At 49.9% G+C, this 16,376-nt stretch overlaps 1 protein-coding gene across 1 annotated transcript in view; it reads left to right on the top strand.

Moving 5' to 3' along the window:
• Positions 1 to 4,010, top strand: part of CNGB1 (cyclic nucleotide gated channel subunit beta 1) — a 34,776-nt gene extending 30,766 nt beyond the window's left edge. Inside the window, exons 31-35 of the mRNA XM_040571551.1 lie at positions 82 to 165; positions 577 to 695; positions 1,115 to 1,261; positions 1,771 to 1,966; positions 3,380 to 4,010. Coding sequence (XP_040427485.1) covers positions 82 to 165; positions 577 to 695; positions 1,115 to 1,261; positions 1,771 to 1,966; positions 3,380 to 3,592 — 759 coding nt within the window. The 3' untranslated portion in view covers positions 3,593 to 4,010. The remainder of the gene's footprint in view (positions 1 to 81; positions 166 to 576; positions 696 to 1,114; positions 1,262 to 1,770; positions 1,967 to 3,379) is intronic.
• The last annotated feature ends 12,366 nt before the right edge of the window (positions 4,011 to 16,376 follow it).

The raw sequence follows: 16,376 nt of genomic DNA, 5'->3' as shown, positions 1-16,376 counted from the left end.
ACCCTGGCAGCGCATGTCCTGTCCTGCAGTGTGCCTCCCCACTGGCACAGGCTGACCGCTGTTGGCTGTGTTTTGGCTCAGGGCTGTGACAGGCAGATGATCTTCGATATGCTGAAGCGGCTCAGGTCGGTTGTCTACCTGCCAAATGACTACGTCTGTAAGAAGGTACCGAGCTATCCAGATGCCTCCCTCCCCTCCTGGTGGCGCGGCCGTGCTGCGCAGTGCAGCACAGGGCAGGAGCTCCATGGCGCAGCAGGGCTGGGCCCAACCTGCATCGGGCACAGGGGTGCTCTGGGCAGGGCAACTGGAGCAAAAATGTCCTTGGCTGCAGCTCACCTTGTGCAAAGCCTGACCCCTTCTACTGCAGCCATGAATGGCAGGAGAGCTGGGTGTGGAGCTGGAGGAGGCTTTGGGGTCAGATGTGGGTGCCCAGCAGCGAGCACCATCTGGATAAAGCAGTTGGAGAGCTTGCAGAAGGGTGAAAGGTCACAGGGGTTTCAGCATGGTGTGGGGCAGGGCATCCATAATAAGGCCTTTGTTTCAGGGCAACTTGCGTAGCACCTGTCTCTGTTGCAGGGAGAGATCGGCCGCGAGATGTATATTATCCAGGCTGGACAAGTGCAGGTGCTGGGGGGGCCCGATGGCAAAACCGTGCTGGTGACACTGAAAGCTGGATCTGTGTTCGGAGAAATAAGGTCAGCGAAGCACTGCCAGGGAACCAGGGAGATTTGGCCCAAGCCCATGGACTTACAATGGTACACCAGCCATTGATATGTCATGGGCACTTCCCATCCTGTACCAATCGGTAACACAGTGATAACATTCGCCTCCCTACAGCCCACCATAAGTGGGACTGGTTTAAACTGCAATGTGAAAACTTCTGTTTGAAGTGACCTGTTTGGCAGGTCATTTTTTATGCAGTATTTCATGCCAATGTTTCACAGCATTCTTTAGAAATTAGGCTTGGAAAATTTCATCATGGGTAAAAATTAAACTCTGAGTCCTCTGAAAGAGAGAGGTGGAGGCACTCAACGGGAACAGGGAGGTTTTTGGTTATGAACAGTATGCTGAGCTTGTTATTAGCAGCATTCACATCTCTCCGTGTTTCATTCAGCTTGCTGGCAGCAGGAGGAGGAAATCGGCGAACAGCAAACGTTGTCGCTCATGGATTTGCTAATCTTTTCATTTTGGATAAGAAGGACTTGAATGAGATTTTGGTGCACTACCCAGAGTCTCAGAAGTTGCTGCGTAAGAAGGCCAAGTGAGTGTGAGCTGCTTGCCAGCCCGTGTGTCCTAAAATGACAGAGCACGGGTTTGAAAGTCATGGGGAAGATTTCTCTGCCCTCAGCTGCAGCCGCTGCAGCCAAGCATGGGTGACCACTCAGCACTTGCCCTGCCAAGAAAAACATGGCTGGTGCAGAGCTGCTGAAATGCAGCAGAGACCCCGTGCTGCTCCTGCCATGTAGCGTGTGTGGAGAGCAAGGGACGTGCTGGGACCCATGCTGCACGTCTAATGGTGATGTTTTAATCTATAAAACCTCATCACTGAAAGGCGGTGCAACTCAGGAACAAATAAGGCCAGAGCATATTCATTTGGAAATCTGTTAATGTATTCCCTCTAGTTTTTAGCATTACTCAAATTTGTTATTCTGTTCTTTCTAAGGTATAAAAAGTCCCCATTCTTTAAAAGTCTGACGTTTCCTGATTATAAAATCCAGCTAATATAATATATTCCTGGAATGAAATAATCTCTTGTTCTCCTCACTGTAGGAAAATGCTGAAAAACAACAATAAACCCAAAGATGTGAAAGGACAGCCTGGATCTCCGCTGATCATTCCCCCAAAGGCTGACACGCCAAAGCTCTTCCAGGCGGCCCTGGCTGCCATGGGGAAGGCAGGAGGCAAAGGGCGTCTTGCGCACCTCCGGTGGAAGCTCCAGGAGCTGAAGGCAATGCAGACAGCACAGGTCAGTGTGGGAAGGTCAGGAATTCGGCTCTGCTTTGTCAGGTGATGAGTGGCTGCATTACCACTGGCTCCAGAGCCTGAGCTCATGTCTAACCTGGGCGATAGGAAAACCAGCCTCTCCGTCCTTCCTTTTGCCTTTCTCCAAGGGTGACAGCAGAAGAGCGACTGAAGGCACCTTAAAGAAATTAACTCCGGTCATCAGAGTTTGGAATACTGTAGACAAATGGATGGGGGTATCCAGCAAATCACGCACAGCCTCCATTTTCCCGCTGTCTGGTCTGGAGGTTTGCTTTGCAACAGAAAGGGGAAAGCGCATTGACTTTTTGCTGAACTATTTGACAGCACTAAGCCTAACTCTAGCTTGCTGCTGAGATATAACCACAGACTAGCATTTCTTCCTTGCCATGGCTATACAGCCACTCACAATTAATAGATATGCCGGCGGGACGGGGGGTGATGCTGGCACCCAGCACCCACGGGGCAGTTCCTGCCTGAAAAGCTTTGGCAGCAGGATTTGGGCAGTCACACAGCAGCAGGCATGCTGTCCTTCCCACTCTGCATGAGCTTCAGGGAAACTGCCTTCGCCTTTCAATCATCAAGTGAAAACACTGGTAAAAACTGCTTACTGGACTGGTAAAAACAGATTTTATGTCCATGCAGTCGCTGTTGTTCCTCTTCCCAGCATGGAGCTATGCAGGCTAACACATCTGAACATGTAAAGCCAGGGGGGTGAAACAGCAACTGATAGGGAGTGCCCTGTGGCCTTGAGGCTGGTAAATATCTAGGGAGACACCAAACACTACTGCATTTCTGCAGTCCTTCACAGAAGCATGATGAAGTTTCAGGCTACTCAGTGCTTGCCAGTAACTGATAGTGAGTTATCAGCAGCTCTGAGCAGGGATGCTGCAGGCTTCATACAGTCACGGCAGCAAGACCTGCTGTTGGGGGGGGCACACACATCAGAGCTGGTAGGGTGGGGGAACCCCTAGAGCAGGATGTCCCTCCTCAGGGCACATCCCTACACCAGCTCTCTGAGGCCACTGCAGCTTCGCTCTGACGGAGCCAGGGCTTGAGGAGGGGGCAAGTCTTGAGCTGCCCTTGCATGACAACACCTCTGCAAAACCTTTACCAAGACAAAATCTTTCAGGAGCAAAAGGTGCTGGCATGCAAGAAAGTTTCATTGCACTCATCCTGTCTTACCTCACTTCAAGGTCTGAAGACTGTAATACAGCCACCTTTCTCACGGGGATCGTCTTGGGTAGCAAGGTGAAAACCCCCATGGTGAGCTCAGTGCAGTGAAACTCTCCCAAACACCTTTGCACAGCACAGATGACAGGGTTTGGGGTGGTGGCTGAGGACCTGCCATGGACAAAAGTTTCCTGATGATGATTTTGCCTTTTTTTGGATATTGCAGGATCCCAGTTTCAGTCCAATCCCACCGAAGTCACCAGTGCACCGCAGATCTCCTACTGCTTCCCCCAAAGCAAGCACCCCTCCGGGAGAAGAAATATTCTCAAAGTCTTCTGATAATTTAGTCGCTATCCGTGTGATTTCAGCAGCGCAGGAGGATGAAGAAATACTTGCTGCTGAGATATCACAGAAAGAAGAAGAGGAAGAAGGGAAATGAAAAATAAGCAGATCTGGGGGCTGGTGGCACAAGTAGGAATTGGGCAAATGCCTCAGGTAGAAGCTTTTAGTTGTTAAAGATTCCTGCACAGCGGTTGTAGGCTTTGCTAGCTAAGTGCTGCAGATGGGCTCTGCCTTTCTTCTCTGCTTAGTCCTTCACCCACTGTTGTCAAAACCCTTTGACAAACGACCCAGAACTATACAAGATTCCTGTGCTCATTCTTACTGAGCATCTGTATGAACAGTCCCTATATATATCAGGCCAGCCCTCTAGCCTTGAGATCTTACAGAGAGGGAGTGCAGAAGAAAAATCGCTCTTTACAGCTCTGAATGGTTAATGAGTGTCTGTTCAGATAAAGCATGAGGTTGTTCACCTCCAAAAACTGAGTCACTGCATGGCCAGAAACAAACACCAGAGGGGGAAAAAAAAAAAAAAAAGGAAAAAAAAAAAGATTCCTTTGTTGGACTTCAGGCAGCGGGAGGGTGACTCATCTGGAAAGGATCTGGACTCTGCTCATAAGCCAAGCACAGACCAAGTTGTGCAGGCCCACAGGCCGCCGCAGCTCCGTCAGCCCTGGGTGCCCTGGCACACTGTGCCTGCTGCCGCCGGCAAGCGGTGCTCGGGGGGCAAATCCTGGCTGCTTCCAGCTGCCCTCCAGCTGGGACAGGGCAGAGGAGTGACACAAAGGCTTCCCCAAGCCAGTACTTCAGGGTCAGGCCAGAGTCCGTGGCATGCAGAGCAGCGTGTGCATCCTGGGCGCTGCAGCGACCTGCTCCAGCAGTGCCTCCAGGCCCATGGTCATGCTGCTGTCTCCAGGTCATGCTGCTGGCTCTCAGCCCATTTGCCCATGGGGAAGCCGCTCTGGCCCCATTCCCGCAGCAGCTTGCAGCGGCCCTTTCTTTCCTGTGGAGGAAGAGATGTGGCTGAGGAAGCTTCAGCTGCTCAGTGAATACCAACAAGTGCTGCAAGTTTCACGTGTCTACCTGTGACACATCCCTGGCATAAGGGTGGCACACCCACGTGGGTCCCTGGGAAAACCCCAGCTCCTATCCAAATTCTGCTGGCTCATCCTCATGTCATGAGGGGTTTTCCTACCTTTCCTACTCAGCTTTTTTTTTTTCCTCTCTTGGAAAATAAATGGGTTTCTGTGGTGGAAAGAGACAGAATATATTCGTGTTAATTGGTGATGGCTTGCTCTCTTTTAAAGAAAACTTCAAGGGATTCCAACATGCCACTTGGGCATCTGAACCCGCCACTGCCCTTAGCGTTGCAGAGGAAAATCTGACCTCATCCCCACCTCCCTTAATCTTTAGTGATTTGCAAGTGCTTTTCAGTATATAAATATTTAAATAAGCAAACCAGGAAATGTGGCAAAGTCAAACCAGGGTTCTGATTTGCTGCTACAATTTGATATAGCTTAGAAAGAACAGTTTACATCAAAAGCGTGCATAACGGCTTTCATAATCCACTGTATCTACAATAAACACCCCCTAGATTACCACCATTTTCTGTGGATTTATTTCAAAATTCCGATTTTCCTTCTCCTGCCTAAAGCAGAGTAGATGTGCGTATGGGAGGTGTGCTTTGACACTTAAAGCTAAAGGACAGGAGATTTTCCCTGTGCCTGCCCCACTGTGCAGATCTCTACCAGCAGCTTCCAGTCTGAGGGTGCCAGCAGTGCCTTGGCAGCTCCGGTATTCCAGCTGCACTTGGCACCCTCATCCCTTCCACAGGCCCTCCCTCGGTTTGGCTAGAGCAACCTGTGCCCCCTGCTCCCAGCCCTTTTGACCCGTCCTGGCCCCAGAGCCATGTCCTGGCACCAGCCAGCTTACGCTGATGCGTCCACAGCAAAAGGGAAGTTCACTTAAAGAAAAACTCTGCCTGAGTGGTTTTGGGGATCGCGACACAAATATTTTCTTTAAAATCAGAGTTGTGTCCTAGGAAGTTAATGCAGTGCTCAGACTAGGTTTAAAAACAAGGAAACAAACAAAAACAAAAACCTCTCTGGGGAATGCCCCATTTGAATGAGAAAATACCCTCCTGGGATCTTCATGGACTCGGATGGGGAGAAAGGAAAAAAGACAACCCATTTTGGTTCACAGATTTTCCAGTAAGTTTTCCAAGACATAAAGCTCACAAAATACTAGTAGTAGAATTTATATACCTTTTTTTTTTAAGTCACCAGTAAGAGAAAAAATTTCTTAAGTGATAAACACTTGCATGATTATCTTAGGTATCAAAATGCAGCATTAGACAATAATGGAAACATAACTGGCAATTCTGGAAACACGTGAAGACTTAAAGCTAGCCTCCCGTGGATCCGTTTATGGCTTTAGTTCTTCAGAGATTATTCCCCAGGTGATAATTAAGGTCAAGGTGGGGCTGGACTTACAGCCCAGCTCTATTCGCTGGGCAGAACTGTTTTGAAATGGCAGGTGGCCATGTGAGCTCAGGAGCTGGGCAGCTGCAGGCTCATTTAGTGCCTCTGCTGTCTGGGGGGCTTGTCATAAATCATCTTTCTGCTGCGTTTTATAATTCCATTCATTTACCACATGGTGCTACCTTCCAGTTTTGCTACATTTGCAATGGGCTTCCTTTGCATTGGTTCCTATTAAATATCTTAGAGCACACATTTACCCCAAGTCTGTTGTTTCCACCACCCTTGTAATGTTCCTGGTTGATTTTGCAACACTCTGTATATCTTTACTGCATTTCTTATTAGCTTTTGCTCATTCAGTGGTGATGTGACTCAACTGCTGTATTGATTTGATATGACATACATCCTCTAATAATATTAATGCAGAACTTGGGGATCTGTCTGTGCAGTTGCTCGTTGCCAGCCCAGTGCCAATAGTTGCCTTGGAAATTCTGCATTGCAGTCTTCTTCCTGACCTGTGTTTCTGTCATTTAACAACTGCCTTCTCAGAGGCCCATGGGCATAGAAACTAGCTATTCTTGCAACAGGATTTCAGCTGTTGCTGCTTTTAAGAGAAGTCATTGGCACAGATAAGTGTTGAAGGAAAAGTAGAGCTTGCTGTTGTTGGCTCTGTATTAATGAGTTAGTTTTTGCCTCAATATCACAAGTAGTATCTTTGTTGGAGGCTTTGTATACTCATTTTCTTTGTGGCCTATGCCGTTATATCTTTCGGAAATGTGGCACTGATTTGATGTTCTGTATAAAGTCTAAGAAGACAAACGTCTCAGATAGAAAGATCAAATTGCAAAAGGAATACTATAAACCAATACAGATACCTTACTGTTTTTGTTTTCCTATGGATAGAAACAGGGTGGGTATCTTCTCTATTTATAGTTAAAGCAATCTTTTAAAAAGATTAAGTGCAACAGCAGGCTAATCACTGATAAAGTTATAACAAAAGTAAAAACAAATAAGCAGGTCTAGCTATTAGACTTCGATCTAGAAAGAAATTGCAGGACAAATGGAAAGCCCAGTTAAATGGCATTTAATTATAAAGCTTGAAATAAAATTAAGATCTCCATGTTTCAAGATTAAAGTGCTTAATGAGGAGAACGTACTCTTAACGCTGTGAACCACTTTTTCTACATATATTTTTTTTCCATTGCACAGATCTACTTTGATTCTTGCTTGCAATTAAATCCCCCTGACTCCATCTTACCTTGGTTTAAACGGAGCTGAGATCCATCTGATTTTTTCTGCCTGGATGTGGTACTGTGCTGAAGCACAGATCTCATTTTAAGTGCAGCAATAGTTATACTGGAATTAACACCCGGAAAAAAAAAAAAAAAAAGCCAGGCCACTGCTTGGCGGGGGGGAAACAGGGTGATGCATTCATTGGCAGCAGCTGCTTTAGCTCGGGCAGGATGACCTTCTTCTTTTTCATCCCTTCCTCATTTACTCGTTCTCATTTGGGGATGAAACTTTCCAAGTCTGGTTCATGCCCAAGGATCAATGTTTTAGGAAGATCTGAGCTATATCCAGTAAGTTGGTTTTGAGTCATCTGAAGTCAAGCTGAGATATGTAAGTTACTTCACACATTTTTTCCCCTTTTACAGGTCACTTGATACACATGAAGAGCTGGAAAAGCTGAAAAAGTCAAACAGCTAAGCTCTACAAACTTTCCTTGGTTAAATTAGAAGTATTAGGCTAAGGGGTGGGATGTAAGCAACCAAAAAAGTGTGATAGATCAGATAGAGAGGCTGCTGCAGAGGGATATCCCGCCAGCCCCAGGCTGCAATCTGCCAGCATGGCATGGCACGGCGTGGCACAGCACAGCACAGCACAGCAGGGTGCCTTCCACTGCGTGCAGCCGCAGTTCCTGTGCATCCTTCTACACCCCAGCACCCCCCACATCCCAGCCCATGGCTCTTCCAAGGTAGAGTCTAGAGCTCCAAATTTGCAAGCATCAGGTGGAACATGCCACTGTGTCCTAGCAATAACTAGAGGGGTGAGGACCAGCCAGACTAGTTGCTCATCCCAGATAAGAGGCTCTTTCATACTGCAAAAATACCAATACCACATGCAAATCTCTCAGCTGCCATGGTAACTGGCTGGTGCAGCATGCGTGCAAGCACGGGGGCCAGCGTGGCTGCCTCTAGAGCCAGCCGCACGACCACCACTGAGACAGGACGTGCAGCACCGGCGGGGCTCCTGGTGTCCCACAACAGGGAGCACAGCAGCACAGGACAGCTCCAGCAGCAAAACCCAGGCAGCCCCAGGCAGCAGGGAGAGCGCAGGGGAAGGCACACAGCCCTGTCTGAGCAGCACTCTGCCGCACACCAGGACAAGGCCCTGCATCAGGCATCGGCTCCGGGTTTTGTGAGTTCCTCACTGGCAGCCTGGAATCTTATTATGAAAGTGATAAATGTGTGCTTTAATATGTGTAGCATGCTTCAATCTGTGCAGCATGTGTATGCGACATGAAGGATTCAGCTTGCTTGGCAGACGGACCCATTTCCTGTTTTTCTGGCATTTAGAACTGCCTTGACCTCCCGGTCCCATCACTTTTAACACTAACGCACTTTTCATTAAGGTGTTTTCCTGCACACTAATTATGTTGGTTTTCCTTTTGTAAATTAGCCTGATACGATCTGTGTGTCTTGGCAAGCAGCCTCCAGAACAGTAACCAAAGTCTTTTTGTTTGATCATTGTTTACTTTGCAAATCTCCCTGGTTTTACTTTTCTGACTGCCTTCTAGAAAGCGTCTCCCAGCCTGTGTGTTCAGATAGATTGGAGGGAAATGGGGCTTTGCAGCCTTCCTTCCTCCAGGAATGGGAGAGGTTTCAGTATTTCTGAGGCCCTCGGGCTACACCACGGGCATTTCTCCTACTGCTGTCCCCCAGTCCCCTCCCTAGTCCTATCATCATGTGCCCAAGCCCAGCTGCGCAGGGGAGGCGCAGGTCTGCACCGAGCTTGTAGTGGGTAGTGGAAAAACCCAACTGATGCCCTCATTCCTGGTCAAGAGACATCTTTTGACTACAGCCAGTACTCAAAGCAGCAGACCTGATCCCATCTAAATCTGGTTATCTGCAGAGAGAGTCCACCTGTCTGCAGAAGCTAAGATATAAGTTGTATCAGCAATTTGCCTGGGACTAACAGTGCCTGGGGAGGGGACAGGCTTTAATCTACTCTCGCTTACTTAATGCACTGGCAGATAGGAGTGGAGGGGAATTGCTCTCTCCGTTTCTGTTGTGGATTTGGCAAAACCAGAAGAGAAATTCACCTGCAAAGTGACGCAGGCAGCATGGCATGGGTAGTGTCCTCTGCCCTTGCTTGCTGAGGGTACAGGGGGCCAGTGAAGCAGCCCCCAGGCTGCACATCAGCCCTGGGGACCCTTTTGGGGCCAGGAACCCTCAAGGAACACCACCCAAGCAAAAGCATTTTCTGCTCTCCCTCAGCGGAAGAGGAGAACCAGCACCATGCATGCGCTGAGCATCCTGGCAGCGCTGTCAGTGCTCGGCTGGAGCAAGGGGAGCAAGCGAAGGAGATGGGCCTGGGAAGATTCGCAGGCTCCAGGGAGCGTCCCTGCCTGTCGTCCTGAGGGGTGCCACTGCCCACCTGCTGGCAACACGCCGAGCCTGGCTGGCACCAGGGGATGCTTCAGAGCGACGTGGCCGGGAGAAGGGCTGGGCCTCCAGGTGAGAGGCGGCGGCGGGGTGGGAGTGATGCCGGTGGGCGGCTGGGCTGGGGCTGTGCAGCCTCTGCTCAGACAGCACCTGCCTGTGATGAAAACCTGAAACCCTCCTCTAGAGCTGAGCAGTTGTCATGAAATATGCATGGATGCTTGTACATGGGCTCCACACGTATTCTGCGGCTCTGCTTCCCAAGGGGATAATTAAGTGTCGCTCTTCATCTGGCGATCACTTCAAGATCAAGGCAGTGGATACCCAAATAGAGAAGCATCCGCTGCAGAGAGCCCTGGGCCCATCTTGTGGTCCTGAGCGTGGTGCTCAGCACCCTGCCAGCGCTTCGGCCCTCCCCCTCCTCTAGGAGTTCTTCCTTCATCTCACCCTTCTTATTTTCTCACCCATCACCTCTGTAGGACCCCAGAATAGACCTGAAAGCCCAGAAAGGTTTGTATGAAAAAGGCAGCAATTTGGCAGTCGGCTTGGCTTGCAGCTTGCTGTACCAAGGAGGTTACACAGGAGGCAACCCCTGCGGTGGTGGCATGGCAGCCAAACAGGGAGGGATTTCCTCTGGTTCCTCCTGCCAGTTCCAAGCAATTCCTGCAGCACTGCTGGGCACAGAGGACTTGCATTCGCCTTTCCTGCCTGCCTCCCCTCCCACTGATCTCTAAGGCGTGTACAAAGAAATGTGGGTGCAGGTCCACTGCTGCTCGTAAGGACAAATTAAACCTTCTCACACAGCACTGAGTGAAGTGCCCCTGGCAGGCGGCAGAGCCAGGAGGCATCAGGCTGGTTGGTATTCATTGAGCATGCACCATGGAAGTTTTCTGTTGTAAATCATCACTGTGTGTCTCCGTGCTGCTCAGCTTTCTTCAAACATTAGCATGGAGGCCAAAACAGGGAATTTAAGTCTTTCTTTAATTGTCTCATGAACTTCCACCAGTGTCGCCAAAAAGCAGAAGGTCTTGTTTGGGTGTAAAATGTCTTGGAAGGAAGAGCTTTATTTACTGCAATTTATTTGCAGTTTGAAGATCCTGTACCCTTCTGTGACAGAAAGACATCTCTGAAAGCACCAGTGCAGGAGCAAGAAATTATGCTTTCATTTTTAAACAGCATGAGTTTCTGTGGCAGTTGCATATCAATTTGTGTGTTATTTTCCCACGGTTGGAAGAGGAAAAAATAAATATCCCTGTACATTTCTGGCATGCAGATTCATGGATCTCTTTGGCAACCCTTCCTATTAATTTTGTGCAGCTTTCTGCACCATTTCAATTATGCCCTAGAGCTGTCCAGTGCAGGTGGGTGCCCAGGAGGCCCTCGGGCTGGGGTAGGCTGCAGTCAGCCCTGCCTGGCTCACTGCAGCTAGGTGGTAACAGATCATGCTAGGACTGTGCAAACTTGTCTGAGTATCCCTGAAATCTCTGCAAACACATGTTAAAACCCACCTGAGTGGTGCCAGCATCAGGCCACCGCTGTGGGGCTCTGAGCCATCCTGCAGTTGTATGCGAGGTTCGGATGTAGGGACATGCATTATATATAGCAGGCATGAATAACACATGGCCAGGTAAGGTTTCTGTCCTGACCCCCCAAGGCGTATTGTGTCCCCGGGTGAGGGAGCACCGAGGGCCTGGTGGTTGTGGGCACCCGCATGGGGTGAACATGCAATGGGACTTTGCAGGCAGGTCAACATCTAGCAGCCAAAGCTGGTCAGCGGGAAGGTGTTTAGCTCTGCCTAGGAATATCCTGCCTCGCTTACATCTCTTTGTTGCGTGCAGCTTTCACTTTGCAGTCAGAGAGCAGCTGAGCCATCTCGTGGCTTTTCCTCTGCTGCAGTATTTCCCTCTACCTGTCCGCACTGACTGTGTGACCATCAAAGCATGTCCCTCTTCCCTGCTGAGGCCCTCACCGATTTACCTCGGTGCATTTTGGCCACATGTCCCTGCACAAATCTGTGGCGGCTAAACATCCAGCCCATGTATTTAATGAGCTGTGCCTATGCCCAAACCAGCTGCCTGTTACTCGTGCAGGCTGTGCATCCCTCCAGCCCTGGCACAGCGCTGCTGCTGACGTCAGCTTCAAAACTCTATGTTGTAAATTATTCAGATCTACTAGTTTAGCTTCATGTCTTCTCCAAAATCAAGCACATTTCTGAGGGCACTGAAAATAAATGGTTTTTCTGAGGACAGAATGTATTTTTAAAGGAGATCACTGCTATCACTTTTGCCTCTGCAGAAAGAACCCTTAAGCAGCTTTTACATGGCCTGGCACTTGTGTCTTGTGTCTCCTCACCAGCCAGGGTTAGGTGCTCGGCAGCACAGTGGGGTCTTGCCTTCACAGAGAAAATAATGGCAGAAGTAATAAAACTCTGAAAAATTCCCAATCACCCAACTGCAGCTTCTATCCTTACACAATGTTTTTATTAATGAGAATTGTAGGTAGCACGGGGGCCCTGAGCAGGGGGCCCAAGGAAGAGGCAGGTGGCCCAGCACCCCCTGCTCAAGGCACGGAATCCTTACAGCGCAGTGTTAACATTTATTTGCTGGGTAAAGCATCCCGGCCTGAATTCGCTGGGTGCCCAGCCATATGCAGCATGGGTGCACAACAGCTAGTATGGCATCACGGGCTGCCTCAGTCTCGTCTGAGCTGTTTTGTGCTCCTCAGTCTCACTTCTAAGAGGTGCTTTGCACGCAGGAGCCCTGACTGCCCAACACCATGAAACATGACTGAGCTGGTGAGCTGCTGTGCGCGGTGGCCCCAGCAGGGCTTTGCTCAGTGGAGGCTCAAGCCTGCAGCAGTGAAGCCCAGCCCATGCCTTACCTGGAGCTTTCCAAGAAATGTAACAGGGTGAAAAGGCTGGTGAGCGGGAGGCGAGAAGGCTGGGGCTTCGTCCACAACCTGTGCAAGGCAGGTTGTGGATCTTTTTTCTACCTGAACATGGAAGGTCGAAAAAGATGTCGCTGTTGTCATTTGCCTGGATAAATATTCAGTTTCTGGGAGTTTTGCATAGGGGCCTGTGGCCATTGAGCATGAGGGCAGCCCGGAGGCTGTGTGGGTGTTGCTGGTTGGCCCTGGCTGCGTGCTTGCGACAGCGGCTTGATGCCACCTTTGCAACGCCCCTCACCAGCCAATGTGCTGTGCAGGGCTCAGACCTGCCGTATCTCAGCATCAGAGCCTCTGGGTTGAATTAATTCAGTCTGTGAACTCTAAAATGAGTACAAATTTCTCAGGAGCATGCTAAGACTTAATTAAAACTTGCTAAAGAGCTTGGATATCTTTGTGTGAAATACAGATGGAGGAATGCAGGGTTTTGTTATTGCTTTGTTAATCGTTTCATGTAGGCTTGGCTGTGCTGCAGCAATGCAGAGAAATCCCCTTGTTCGGGGCTCTCAAGGAGGAGCAAAATTATAATAATGAGCTGGGTTATAATTAATTGTTCTCTGAGGACACATTCTCATTACATCTGATGCTTCTGGTGGGAATTTTCTACAGGGAGCATCTGAGTACACAGGCAGCTTCAGGTATGCTCCTGCCTGCATTTCTGGGCTGATAGTGGCTGCTATCAGGTTGCTCGAAGGGAGGGGAGGGGGGAGTTAAACTTTTTCTAGATTTTTTTAGCTGTCTCCCAGAAGGTCTTACATATGTAGGTTAAATATTTGCTTGGGGCAGAACAAATGACTAATGCAAAAGGCACCAGTCAGTGATGAGTTTTGATCGCTGGAGCTTCCCTTAATCCATCGCACTCTGTTGGGTAAGTAAAATGCGAATTAACCTGCCTGGCTTAACAGCCACCTTGTTTCTCTGTATCCGAGGGTGCTCTGAGCACACACACTGGATGAAAATGGGTCTAATAGCTCTGGGCAGGCTTCCCTCCTGCTGTTCTCCCAATGCAAATCGATCCATCTGCTGGTCCAACTGATGCGTTTGTGCATTTTTTTTCTTGAGCTGGCAGCTGAAACAGGGATGTTTTCAGATATGGAAAAGGCCACTCTAAAAGCAAGAGCTGAGCCTGCCGGCCTTGCTGGCTGCACATGAGCTGCTGTGTTTGAACATGAAGAGAAAGCAAAGACAGCGCTCACCTGTGTGCTGCTCACAGAGCTGTGGCCACGCTGTGACTAGCTGCACAAGTGAGCAAGCCAGAGCTTCCCGACACACCACAGCGCATCCTCGAGCTGCTCATGTTGCACAACCCAAACGCAGCACACCTGAACAACGTCTGCCCATCCCTGTGGCACCCTTGGCAAGCTCCCATGGCTGGGAGCGCTTAGGTCGCCCTCCCACCACGGCGTGCCCCACAGTGAGCTGCTGGGCACTGATTTAGGGCTGATGGCTATCGATAAATCGAGCCTCCCTGCTACTTGCCGGGCATGCAGGAGGGCTCGCTGCCAGTCCTGCCATTTGCCATGGTTCCACTGCCTGCCTGCAAAGCGGTGTTTCTAAAAATACCTTCAGTGATGTTGTCAGCAGGGGCTTGCTCAGGTGCTGGCTGGGAAACCGAAGGCGTGAGAGCTGACAAGAGGTCAGAGTCTCGCTGGGCAACCCAGGCCAGCGCAGCTGCACCCCCCAGAGGGGCACAGGGGCTGGCTGCACGGCTGCCTCTGCCCACAGGGCTCCCCACAATTTGCAGTCCCCTGAACCAGGTAGCCTCGCAGCTGGCGGAAGCAGAGCTGTTACTGTGCTGCCAGTGTCTGACCTGCCCCGAATGTCCACATTTCTTGATCCCACACAGATGTAGCTGACCCTGGGGCCACCCTGGTTTTATGGACACATCTGAATTTACAGTAAAAATTCCTGTGAGCACAAAGCCTGGCAGGCATGAGCAGGTTAGTAGTGTTGGTCTCACTCCTCAGCCCCACGGGAGCAGAGAGAGCCGTGCAGCCACAGCTCTGGGAAGGACATCGCCTTGGAGGTGTCCTTGGAGTACACAGAAACGTACACGGCCTTATCATTTGTTGGTGGTGGCATGTGACGAGCAGCCCTGCGCAGGAGTCCCCTGCTATCAGAAAACATGATGCCACATGGCATCCTCCACCATGCTCACGACACCCCAGCTGCAGGGTGGTAAATGTGCCTGTACCGTGATGGTGGGATCACAAAGGGAAGAGCCCTAGAAAGGCTGCTGAATGTAGGCTGGCTTTTTAAGAGTTCAGCCCCAAATAACATTCCCCTTCAGGCTAAGCTTTATCTGACTGGCACATACACCAGGATGTGTCACTGGTGCACGGGGCCTCTGGGCCTCACCTTCCCCTCTTAAAACTGGCCCCAGGATGGTGGGGGCAGCTTTTTAGTGCCAGCAGCTGACATTTTGAATATTGCTGCTGGTACAAAACACCATTTCAGATTTTGCTACATGCTTATTCACTGAGTTATTTTTCTGAACTGGGGAAATTCACAGATATGCCTTGTTAATTTAGACTTATTTAATGTAATTGATACAACTTATGTGCATTGCATAATTGCAATACCATTAAAAACCTGATGCATTCAAAAGGCAGGAAATTACTTACTGGTTAAAGTGATTTACATAAACATTATTTTACCCTTCCAGCTCATAAATTAAGTCAATGACAAGATGGAATTACAGTTGCTATTGGAATGTATAAAGAAACTTTTCGTCTGTCAATACTATCGCCAAACCAGACGAAGGAACTGCACAGATAACAGCATATTTATGTAAATCATCACAACTAATTGTTCCTCGTCTCTTCAGATTTAGTATTCATGACAAGGCTGTGCATGCTGCATAAGATTTACATGAGTTACTTTCACTCTGCTGGCAACAGACTTGCTGTGCCTTAGCCTAGTCTGCATGTTTCTTTCGCAATTAGCAACCAGAGGGTGCTGAGCAGTCCCAAGTCCAGCCCGTCGCCCATCCCAGCTCAATCTGAAGGAAATGCAGGTGAGGCAGCACTGGGGGAATGTACCCAGCGTTGCCTGAGCACTGCCCCCCCTTCAGACTTCCCCAGAGCCTCTTGAGCAAGCGTATCCTGTTTAGCTCAGCAACCCCTTTAATTACCTGCACTGCTTTGCAAATCGCTTCCAAAGAAATCAGTGATATGTGCTCCTAATTAATATTCTCTTGTCCCTGGGCTTGCAGCACAGCAGCACAGAGCAATGCGTGACAGCCCTCCACGGGGCTTGGGGTAGTGGCCACATGCCCCCCAGCTCGGTGGAGACAGACAGACAGAGCAGGGGATGCTCGGCTCTGCTGCAGCTGGCAGCGAGGGAGGGTGTGGGGGAGTGCAGTGCCTTTCTTCAGCGCTGCGTTGCACCTCACCCACTGCGCTGCTGGGGGCTTTTATGTGCGCATCTGTACGTGCGTGTGCACACGTGTGTGAGCACATGTGCACACATCTGGACACATACATGTGTCCACCCCAAGGGCACTGCGCTGGAAACACGAATAAAGCTCAGCTGAAGAAAATGGGAGGCACCGCTTTGCAGCGGCTGGGAGGTTTTCCCTGTTTTTTTTTCCTTCTGCACGCCCTGCTCTGCGCAGGCATCTGCAGCGCAGAGGTGGAGGCAGCGCCAGGATCGGTGGTGGCAGCGCTGAGCCAAGATGTCTCTCACAGTGCGGTCTGGCCCCACCAGCGGTCCCGCTCTTCCCATTCCCCGGGCTGGGGCAGCCTGCCTCGCGGTGCTGCCAGGGGCGGAAGCCCAAGAGGGTGGTGCCGGGATGGAGCCA

Source organism: Cygnus olor, chromosome 12 (assembly GCF_009769625.2).
Source record: "Cygnus olor isolate bCygOlo1 chromosome 12, bCygOlo1.pri.v2, whole genome shotgun sequence".
NCBI classification, from domain to species: domain Eukaryota; kingdom Metazoa; phylum Chordata; class Aves; order Anseriformes; family Anatidae; genus Cygnus; species Cygnus olor.
Note: the sequence above shows the minus strand (reverse complement) of the source record. Positions and strands in the feature narration are given on the sequence as shown.